This window comes from Leishmania martiniquensis, chromosome 19 (assembly GCF_017916325.1).
Source record: "Leishmania martiniquensis isolate LSCM1 chromosome 19, whole genome shotgun sequence".
NCBI lineage: Eukaryota > Euglenozoa > Kinetoplastea > Trypanosomatida > Trypanosomatidae > Leishmania > Leishmania martiniquensis.
Window position 1 is genome coordinate 382227 of NC_090154.1, and position 11160 is coordinate 393386.

The 11160-nt window shown below is 57.9% G+C and overlaps 2 protein-coding genes across 2 annotated transcripts; both read left to right on the forward strand.

Moving 5' to 3' along the window:
• Positions 1-1403: 1403 nt before the first annotated feature.
• On the forward strand, positions 1404-3341 carry LSCM1_06278 (uncharacterized protein; the record flags this gene model as incomplete). The annotated part of the gene is made up of 1 exon (XM_067323709.1): positions 1404-3341. One exon carries the CDS (start codon positions 1404-1406, stop codon positions 3339-3341), a length of 1938 nt encoding a protein of 645 aa, XP_067179338.1.
• A 3526-nt stretch (positions 3342-6867) lies between these two features.
• LSCM1_06279 (uncharacterized protein) lies at positions 6868-8751 on the forward strand (the record flags this gene model as incomplete). Its single annotated transcript, XM_067323710.1, has 1 exon — positions 6868-8751. The coding sequence occupies one exon, from the start codon at positions 6868-6870 to the stop codon at positions 8749-8751; it is 1884 nt and encodes a 627-aa protein (XP_067179339.1).
• Positions 8752-11160: the final 2409 nt, after the last annotated feature.

Here is an 11160-nt window from a genome sequence, read left to right on the forward strand (position 1 = left end):
TTATCTTTTCATCCTTTTCGCCTCGATCTTCCAGACGAAAAAAAAAAAGCAGACACTCACACAACCTCTCTGCGGTCGGCTACATGTGTGCTGGAGCTTTAGTGCTGGCAGCAGCAACAAGCGATGCCTCCCTTTTTCTTTCCGGCACTGTGTGCGCTTCTCACAAAAACGAAAGTAATTTTCAAGTAATAAATAAGGATGCTCGCACACACTAGAGAAAGCGGAGCCGCGAACTTTCCGGAAGCAGTGCTCTCGCGTTCAGAGGTGTGTATGCAACACCCTTTTTGCCTTTGCATATGCGCGCCTCGTGCTCGTCCCTTTTGATCACCGGCCTGCTTTCCTCCCTCAGTGCGAATCGTCGTTTGCAGTTTGTGGTGCTCAGTGAACAACACATTGATGTACTACTATTTGTGATTTATTCGTAGCATTTTTCCTATCTGTTATCTTCTACTATTGCGGTCGAGTCTTGTGCAGAAGCGTGGATGAGGGTGTATTGATTTGTGGTACACATAATTTTATGAAGCATCTCTGCAAATGCAGATTTTTCTTTGTCTCGTCTCGATAATCTAACTCCTAGGCCAAGGCTAAAAGCGCACAAGGTGCGCCTTGAGGTCGTATTTAGTTGGAGGGAAGTCTGTCGAATGCACGCCTTGATACATAATAGCTCGATCTCATTCGTGATCGATACTGTGCGGCATGAGATTCACCGTACTCTGCCCGTTAATGTGAACAGTGAAATACCATTTCTCGCGGCATCGGACTCTTCTTCTTTTCTGAGTACCAATACCGCTTTATTCTCTTCTATTTAAGTAAGCCCACACGCCCATTATGCTTCTGCTTTGTATTTGGTGTGACGTGAGCACGGCCTTCCACACAATTGCATAAAAACTGACTATCGGGATTTGACATTATCCTAGGCTCATCGCTTTACCGAGGTGAGGCCGTCCACGACATCCGGGATTTCGTCGCTGAGAACGTTTAAAATGGAAAATCAGATAATACCAGGAGAGTCCGAAAACAAAATCAGTTGCCTTTCATCTTCGCCCTTATCGTCCTCGTCCATTCTTGGAACTGCATCATGTATACGTGCCTTCCCTTTCCTTCTCTCACGTACTGCTTATTACTTTAATGCCATCTTGACTTGGTGTTGGCTCCTTCACTTTCCACAGTCAGTCGCTTTTGGCACCCCGACAAGCGCACCCCTCTTCCGTGCTCGATCTCTTTCTTTCCTTTCCTCCCATTGGCATCTCCATCGCGTTTCTGACTCCCGAGTAGCAGGCTGCTCCTTCTTTCGCCACCTCTTCTCTACACATCTTCCTTGCGGCTGCAACAGGTCTGGGGAGGCCCTCCACGTCGTGCACAAGTCATAGACGGCGTGAAGCGTGTCCGCGCCGTGCCTGGCCATGCTCCGTTGCGGCGCGCGCCGGCTGTGCAGGGCCGGCTCGATGGCCCGGCTCGGCGCCGCGAGCGTGCCCTCCGTATGGGGACCTGTGCCGGCCGTCGGCGGCGCGGGGTGCCGGAGAGCGGCGACCCGCGGCGGCAGCTTTGCCGGCGAGTTTGCTGAGGCGGTGGCACTGCAGCAGCCGCGGCGCTCGTACTCCGTGTTCGCGGCGGAGAAGCATATGCGCATCTACAGGTCGAAGCTGCCGTCGGTGCTGGACAAGGTGGACCAGGAGACGACGCTGTACGGGTACCTGATGAAGCGTATGGCGGCGGCAGACCCGAAGAAGATCGCCGCGGTGCAAGCGGAGACGGGCAAGGCGTTCACGTACCCGGAGCTGATGGACGCGACGGAGCACGCGGCGAAAGTGCTGTACCAGGAGGGCGTGCGCAAGGGCGACGTGGTGTGCCTGTCCATGCTGAACACGATCTTGTACGGGCCGCTGGTGTACGGCACGCTGCGCCTCGGCGCGATCGCGTCGACGGTGAACGCCGTGGCTGCTGCGTCGACGCTGGCGTACCACTTCAAGACGAACAACGCGACGGTGGTGTTGGGCATGCACTTCTTTCAGAAGCAGCTGGTGGAGGCCGTGGCTTTGGTGGAGCACGAGACTGGGCGGAGGGTGAAGGTGTTGTACCCGGATGAGTTCTTCAAGATGACAGACATCCCCGAGATCCCTGCGGACTACGACGGGCTAAAGGGCGCCACGCCGAACGACACCGCGGCCATTCTCTTCTCCAGCGGCACGACGGGGCTGCCGAAGGGTGTGCAGCTGACGAACCGCGCGCTTATCGCGTGCTCGGAGCAGTCCGCCGAGGCGTTCGGCGTCGGCTCTCGTGACACCGCCGTCACCGTTCTTCCGCTGTTCCACGTCTTCGGATTCACTGCGTGCATGAACTGCATGTTTGCCTACGCCGCCACGCAGGTGGTGATGACCAAGTACTCCGTCGAGGACTACCTGCGCGCGATCGAGCAGCACCGGGCCACAGTCAACCTCGTCGCCCCGCCGATCCTCATCTCGCTGCTGAAGAACGCAGACAAGGTGAAGCAGCACGACCTGTCGTCGCTGAAGCGCTTCTGCTCCGCCTCGGCACCGCTAGGAGCGGAGGTGGTGAAGAAGATGGAGCAGCTTCTCCCTGGCTGCGCGGTAGCCCAGGGCTACGGTATGACGGAGATGGCGCCGACCGTGACGGCACCGCTGAGGGGCGAGCGGTGCACGCCGGGCTGCTGCGGGAGCCTGATACCTGACACGGAGCTGCGCATCGTGAAAGTCGATGATAGCCAGCAGAGCGGCACGGATGTGTCATCCGGCGTCGACGCTGAGCCTGGGGCGGAGGGCGAGGTGTGGGTGCGCGGTCCGCAGATGATGAAGGGCTATTTGCGTGACGAGGACACGGCCGTGTGCATGCAGGACGGCTGGTACCGCACCGGCGACATCGGCAAGGTGCTGGAGACTGGCGAGCTGATGATCACGGACCGGCTGAAGGAGCTGATCAAGTACAAGGGCTTTCAGGTGTCGCCGGCTGCACTGGAGGCGCTGTTGCTGACACACCCGTGGGTGAAGGACTGCGTGGTGATTGGGGTGCCGGACCCGCGCGACGTGAGCTTTGAGAACCCCCGCGCGCTTGTCGTGCTGCAGTCGTCGGTGTCGCCAGAGGATGCTGTCCGCGCGTCCGACGAGCTGTACCGCTTCGTGATGATAAGCATGCCCCCGCACAAGCGGCTGCACGGCGGTGTGCGCGTCGTGGAGGAGATACCTCGAAACGCCGCTGGCAAGGTGATGCGTCGGCAAGTGCGCCAGGATGAGGTGGCGCTGCTGAAGGAGCAGAACAGCGCGAGCGGGGCTTGTGAGTCCATGAAAGAGAGGGGCATGAGCACCACTGCAGCGGTGATGAAGTGAAAGAGCCAGTTGGAGATGACGGGGGCGCTGCGCCGACAGGTGCCCTAGCGCTGATACCCTTTTGTGTGCTGATGCCTGTTGCGTTCCTCGCGGCGTGTGCATCTTGAGCTTACCGGCCCAGCGACCGGGTCTGCTTCAGATTCTCATTCCTCCGCGAAACGGATGGCATGTCTCTTTGTTGGTTTTTGTATGTTTCTCCTTCTCCTCTTTTTTTTTTCGCTCTCTGCGGCCCGGCGGCTTCTCTGCGTTCGTCGTTTCTTGTGCTGCATTCGTTCCAATCAGTGTATTTTGTGCGTTGTTGGAAAGGGCCTCCGCAACGGTCATGGTTTTGCCATCCCTTTTTTTCCCATCATTTCTTTTTTTTTTGCCCGGAACAGACGGCGCGCTCGTTTCTTCTGCCTCACATCACCTTCCCTGCCTGGCCCCAAAGAAAACATTTCCGCTTGTCGCGTGCTCCCATATCTTGATGGTACTCGGATGGCGGCACTATACCCTCCCCTCTCGTGGATGTCGGCCTGGGCCCATCTCCTCCTTGTCATCCTCTCGTTCGCGGCGTTAATGGAGCGTCTGCTCTCACTTTCTCTCTCTCGTTTTTTGTCTCCCTTACTGTAGCATGCGCCTGAGCAAATTTCGTAGAATTATCCTCTTTTTTGTTTGTTTTTCTTTCAGCTGTATGTCTGGCGACGTTCGCTGATGTGAAAGGCTGTGGGGTGTATCCTCTCAGATTCCCTCCATCTGCGTGTTAGAGAGGAGGCGTTCATCATGCCAGCAGCATCGGCCTGCCCTTGCACGTACCCTCGCTGTCGTCGCACACAGCCGCCTGCATCACTGCCACTCGTTTCAGAAAGTTCAAACCCGTCACAATATAAAATCGTATCCTTAGCGATCTGTCTGTATTCGCGCATGCACACGGAGCGGGTGGGGGGGGGGGGTGGAAGGTCGCGCCCCATTCTTTACTCCCTTTTCTTTGTCTTCACAAGCCCCCTTCTCCCCACCCCTTTTCTCCCCCTCTCACTCGCCTCTTCACAAAGGAAACGAAACGGGGAAAAGGGGGAAAGGGAAAGAGGAAAAAAACGAACACAAAACGCACAGATGTTTCCTTTTCTATTCTCCCTCTTTGTACGCTCTGTTGTTGTTGTTTCGGGTACTTTGCTGACCCATTCGCTGAGTGCCTTTGTGCGTGTGTCCGTGTCCGTGTCTGCGTGTGTGTCTGTGTGCGTGTGTGTGTGTGTCCTCTCACTCACTCCTCCGCTTCCCTCCTCCCTCCCTCCCTCTTCTCTCCCTCCACCATCGCTCGTGCACGCGCATGCGCTCTTTTTTCTTTTTTTTTGCCCCGGCCCCCTGCCATGGTGCCCCCTCCCCTCTACCGCCGTAGCCACGACTATCCACACCGCCCTCCCCGCCTCTTACACGCGATTCCTCGTAGCGTATTGTCTTCAACTCTGCGCACTTCATCTCGCTCTGGCTCTCACTCTTCTCGTTCGCTTTCCCACCCCTTTGAGTTGAAACGTGGCTCGTGAATGTGCGGCGCATGCGTCTGCGTCTCAGCGACGGAGTTGCGCCTCCAGCAACACCACCACCCTGCTGTGTACGATGCAATGAAAAAACGCGCCAGTCAACAGACGCCGGCAAACAAAAGAAGCACATCCGTGTCGCGTCGCCTCCAAAGGCGTTAGCTGCGCTCTGCCTTTTTTTATTTGCGAACAGCTCTCCGCATTTGAATGTTTCCGCCTCTGCACACACACACACACATACACTCCCCCCCTCCTCCCCTGTTAACGGGGGATGCATGTTGTGGCTCTCTTGGCACATCTCACCCACTTTTCGGGAAAGAGCGCGCCCAGCAGGACGGTCGATGGTAAGACAGAGAAAAGGGGCAGTGCCAGCGGGCACACCGTTGAACACACATATGTAGCACGAAAGGGGACCCCGTGCCTCGCTGCCTGGGTAGCCGTAGAGAAGTTTCGCGCCCCTTCGGCTCCGGCTCATTTGCAGCTACACAGTATCTGGCGTTGGCTGTTGCCTTCCGTCCCGCCCCCCTCCCCGCTTTTTCCTTCGAAGCGGCGGCACCGTGCCGTGGCATCGCACACCCAACGGACCCCTTCCACCCTTTCGCTTCCTCGCGTTCCTGATCTCTTTTCTTCCTCTTCATCTCACCGGCGACCCAACCCTTCCTCCGCTTCCGTTGTTTCGCCCACGGCGGGGTCACCATGCTCACTCTCCCACATTCATGCTCCTCCTCTGCATCCCTCCCCAACTTCCACGCTACTCCGCCACTCCCACGCATACTATCACTGCATGCAACGGCGCCCAGTATGTCATGACCCACCAGATTAAAAAAAGAGCGAAGAAAAGCAAACAAACAGAAATATTCCGCCCTCTTCCTCTTCCTCTCTCTCTCGTGTCCTCACCACACGTGCCCACCCGAGCATCGAAGAGAGATCGATCAACGCAATAAGATAATAACAGCAAAAAAAACGTCTCCTTGTCCTTGTCTGTGTTTGTGTGGTTGCTCCATCACGTCGTGCATTCGCATCTGCTTTGCTGCTGTTGTTCCTTTCATATCATTTTCTCAGTTTTGCTCGTTTCTGTTCTCGCTCATTGTCGCTCGCTCGCTCGATCTTCTTTTTTTTTGGACTCCCCTCTCTCTCTCTGCCACACATACGCACAGAAGCGCGTACTACCCTTCCCTCTCCTGCCTTTCCTATTCGCGACTTTCCCCTTTTTATCGACCCCGCTTCGTGAAGAAATATTTATCTAGTGGTTTTTGTGTGAATGTTGCTGCTGTTTGTCATTGAAAACGAAAAAAAGGATTTCTTTGATTGAATGCTTCCCACCTTCTCGGGGCAGTCCTTCTCGTTCTCTTGCCGTCTACGTCTCGCCCTTCTTGTCCCCTTGCCACTCTCTCTGCTCTCTCGCATTCTCTCTTTACCTCCCTCCCTCGCACCAGCTTAGCGGACAGGCCCTGACAGCCGACAGCTGGACCAGACGTTGGACGGTGACGCCAACCAATTCGACCTCCCCCCCTCCCCTTCCGCGCTTCCTTTGCTTTCCAGCGCGTACGAATCGGCCTGTTTTCGTTTTCGTTGTTGCTTGCTCTTCTGTCTCCTGACCAGCCGCCCTTCCCCATCCCTCCCCCCTTTCCTTTCCTCCCCACCCACGCACCTACCCGCCCCTTTGCCCCACCCCCATCACTGCTGCCCCGTCGCTGTCTCGGTTTCCAGACCTGAACGCTTCCTCTACCTGAGCCGCAACTGATCTCTCCCTCCCTCCCGCACTACCTTGCGGCCCCTCACCACGGTGTCGCCCGGATACAAGCGCACCCCTCTTCCGTGCTCGATCTCTTTCTTTCCTTTCCTCCCATTGGCATCTCCATCGCGTTTCTGACTCCCGAGTAGCAGGCTGCTCCTTCTTTCGCCACCTCTTCTCTACACATCTTCCTTGCGGCTGCAACAGGTCTGGGGAGGCCCTCCACGTCGTGCACAAGTCATAGACGGCGTGAAGCGTGTCCGCGCCGTGCCTGGCCATGCTCCGTTGCGGCGCGCGCCGGCTGTGCAGGGCCGGCTCGATGGCCCGGCTCGGCGCCGCGAGCGTGCCCTCCGTATGGGGACCTGTGCCGGCCGTCGGCGGCGCGGGGTGCCGGAGAGCGGCGACCCGCGGCGGCAGCTTTGCCGGCGAGTTTGCTGAGGCGGTGGCACTGCAGCAGCCGCGGCGCTCGTACTCCGTGTTCGCGGCGGAGAAGCATATGCGCATCTACAGGTCGAAGCTGCCGTCGGTGCTGGACAAGGTGGACCAGGAGACGACGCTGTACGGGTACCTGATGAAGCGTATGGCGGCGGCAGACCCGAAGAAGATCGCCGCGGTGCAAGCGGAGACGGGCAAGGCGTTCACGTACCCGGAGCTGATGGACGCGACGGAGCACGCGGCGAAAGTGCTGTACCAGGAGGGCGTGCGCAAGGGCGACGTGGTGTGCCTGTCCATGCTGAACACGATCTTGTACGGGCCGCTGGTGTACGGCACGCTGCGCCTCGGCGCGATCGCGTCGACGGTGAACGCCGTGGCTGCTGCGTCGACGCTGGCGTACCACTTCAAGACGAACAACGCGACGGTGGTGTTGGGCATGCACTTCTTTCAGAAGCAGCTGGTGGAGGCCGTGGCTTTGGTGGAGCACGAGACTGGGCGGAGGGTGAAGGTGTTGTACCCGGATGAGTTCTTCAAGATGACAGACATCCCCGAGATCCCTGCGGACTACGACGGGCTAAAGGGCGCCACGCCGAACGACACCGCGGCCATTCTCTTCTCCAGCGGCACGACGGGGCTGCCGAAGGGTGTGCAGCTGACGAACCGCGCGCTTATCGCGTGCTCGGAGCAGTCCGCCGAGGCGTTCGGCGTCGGCTCTCGTGACACCGCCGTCACCGTTCTTCCGCTGTTCCACGTCTTCGGATTCACTGCGTGCATGAACTGCATGTTTGCCTACGCCGCCACGCAGGTGGTGATGACCAAGTACTCCGTCGAGGACTACCTGCGCGCGATCGAGCAGCACCGGGCCACAGTCAACCTCGTCGCCCCGCCGATCCTCATCTCGCTGCTGAAGAACGCAGACAAGGTGAAGCAGCACGACCTGTCGTCGCTGAAGCGCTTCTGCTCCGCCTCGGCACCGCTAGGAGCGGAGGTGGTGAAGAAGATGGAGCAGCTTCTCCCTGGCTGCGCGGTAGCCCAGGGCTACGGTATGACGGAGATGGCGCCGACCGTGACGGCACCGCTGAGGGGCGAGCGGTGCACGCCGGGCTGCTGCGGGAGCCTGATACCTGACACGGAGCTGCGCATCGTGAAAGTCGATGATAGCCAGCAGAGCGGCACGGATGTGTCATCCGGCGTCGACGCTGAGCCTGGGGCGGAGGGCGAGGTGTGGGTGCGCGGTCCGCAGATGATGAAGGGCTATTTGCGTGACGAGGACACGGCCGTGTGCATGCAGGACGGCTGGTACCGCACCGGCGACATCGGCAAGGTGCTGGAGACTGGCGAGCTGATGATCACGGACCGGCTGAAGGAGCTGATCAAGTACAAGGGCTTTCAGGTGTCGCCGGCTGCACTGGAGGCGCTGTTGCTGACACACCCGTGGGTGAAGGACTGCGTGGTGATTGGGGTGCCGGACCCGCGCGACGTGAGCTTTGAGAACCCCCGCGCGCTTGTCGTGCTGCAGTCGTCGGTGTCGCCAGAGGATGCTGTCCGCGCGTCCGACGAGCTGTACCGCTTCGTGATGATAAGCATGCCCCCGCACAAGCGGCTGCACGGCGGTGTGCGCGTCGTGGAGGAGATACCTCGAAACGCCGCTGGCAAGGTGATGCGTCGGCAAGTGCGCCAGGATGAGGTGGCGCTGCTGAAGGAGCAGAGCAGCCATGGCGAGTAGAGCACCTAGGAGGAAGCGCAGAGAGCAGCTGAGAGGGAAAGAGCTCCGGAGTGCAGACGCGTCTGCGTTGAGGAGGCGTATAGAAAACGGCATGGACAACAACAGTATTTGTTGCAGCTGAAGGTAATAACGGTCGGATGAGGATACGTGGACGGACCGCGTTTCGCAGCGGGGCTAACAGGGGAAAGGGTGCAGTGACTATGCATCTAGCTGCATTGGTGGAAGAAGGCTGTCTCGCGGGGAGCTTCGGCTCTCCAATCGCGTTTTTTTTCTTTCCACGACCCTGCATCCCCCACACCCCTGTTGATTGTTTTTTTGTGCCAATCATGCTGAGTCCTTTGCCGGCAGCTGCAGACGCGCGCCTGCGAGCCCGACTGCCGACGCAACTGCCATTGAGCGTCACCGTTCATCTCCTTCCCGATTCGCAGAGGTTTCTTTGCTGCCTAAGAATATGTGTTGCCTTACCAATCATGGCACTCTTCTCGGCTGCTCATGGCGGCTATGATTGTCAGGGCTGCTATAGAATATATATATATATATTGAGCTTGCCTGTCTGGGCACCTCATGGTGCAAGCCGCCTCCCTCTGTGGCGTCACGAGGGCCTGATGCCCTTTCTTTTTTCTGTGTGTGTGAGGAGGAAGAGGTGGGGCGGATAAGGCCACAGAGTGTGCAGTCCGCCGCCAGGGTACGTCTGCAGATTCGTCGGCGTCGGCGGAAAGGTCTGCGCGGGCATGGGGACGCTTGTGCCGGCGCGCTGCGAGTGGAATGGACGGCTGAGCGAATAGACACACCCGCCGACCGCTTTTCAGTCGTTGCGGTGATGCGGAGAGCGTAGCCCGTGGTGGCTCGCCGGCGCTGCACGCAGCGGAGCTGCACTGGGCTGAACGGCGCCAAGCAGTGCTGATTTGGCACCCTGGCGCCTCGACCATATAGCGGCGGGGCGACGAGAAAGCCGAGGCGGTGGGGAGGGGTGATGGGAGGGAGGGGGAGGGGGCGGCTGAGAGCGCATGTGATTGCTGACGTGCTCGTGGTGGAATGGGTGCGTGCAAGGGGAATTTTTCAATAAAAGAAAAGGCCTGCCATGGTGCTGCTTTCTCCCGCCTCCTCGATCTCTGCCCCCCTCCCCCATTTCGCCCTTCTTTCCCTACGCTTCTCCTATATGCTAACCGTTGAGGCTCTCTTCGAGGCGCTTGTCACCTCCCTGATTGCCCTCCGCTTTGTTTGTTTGGTCACCGCCTTGTCGCGCCCAGCGAACAATGAATTTGGTTCGTTGCCGGTGAATGCCTTTCTCCTGCTTCGCGGGTCGCGGTCATCGGCCACTGCTGCAGCACCCCTTTGCTTCTTTTTTTGTCGCGGAGAACGAGCAGATGTGCAAGCCTAACGGCCGGCTGGAGGTGGGGGTGGGGTATGTGCCTCTCCCTCTTCATACAGAGATGTATGTATACATGCATGCATGTGTGTGTGTATGCTGCGTTTTTCGCTGCATCACAGGCGCCTTGTGACCTTTTTTTTCGCACTGCTTGTTTTTTTTCGCTCGACCCTCTCCCCAACCTGCTCATCGTTTGCTGCTTCGTCCTCACTGTTGCTCTCCTCCCTTGTCTCCCTCGTCTCCCTCCCTCTCGCCGCTCTTTCTTTCTTCTCATCGCAGCAGTGCTACGAGAACCCGGACCCCGCCTCCATGGAGGGGGTAGCACGGGAAAGAAAACACGAAGAGCTCGTGTAGGCACTCTGCTCTCTGATACAGATATATATATGTATATATATATATATATATCTTGGGCCAGTTTTTTTGTTTTGCTTGCTGCGAGCCCTCTGCTTTCCCCACCCCTTCCCTTCAACCGCATCTCATCGTACGATCGGTCTACCTTCACGTAAATGTGAATGAATGCTCATGAATGATGTGCCGCTTCAATGCACCCCTTGAGGAGCCCAGCGCGCGCGCCCTGCACCAGTGTCACCAGCTGTCACCGCTCTCTTCCAGCAGTACATCACCTTGCCTCCCCCTCCCTCCCCACCCCACCCCTTACTCCCTCTTTCTCTGCTCGATGGCCCGCCACCCATGTCTGTAGGTACAAGAGCATTATACACACCTAAACATAGACAAGCCCCCCCTTTACCTCCACACATACACACACACAGAGACAGACACGCAGACACACACCAAACTCGGGTCGATGGGCAGCAGTGAGGCGGACTCACACGCGGTCTCACATTTCTGTCGTTTTTTTGTGCGGTGTTTGTCTTTTTTTTCTCTCTTCTCTTCGATTTTTCTTCGCAGCGTCGGTCCCTCTCTACCCTTCGTCCTCCTTTTGTTTGCCCCCATCTCGTGTACGCGCACACATATTTACATATATAATTTTTTTTATGTTTATATATTTGTATAGTTGCACGCCTGTGCGAACTCTGTGA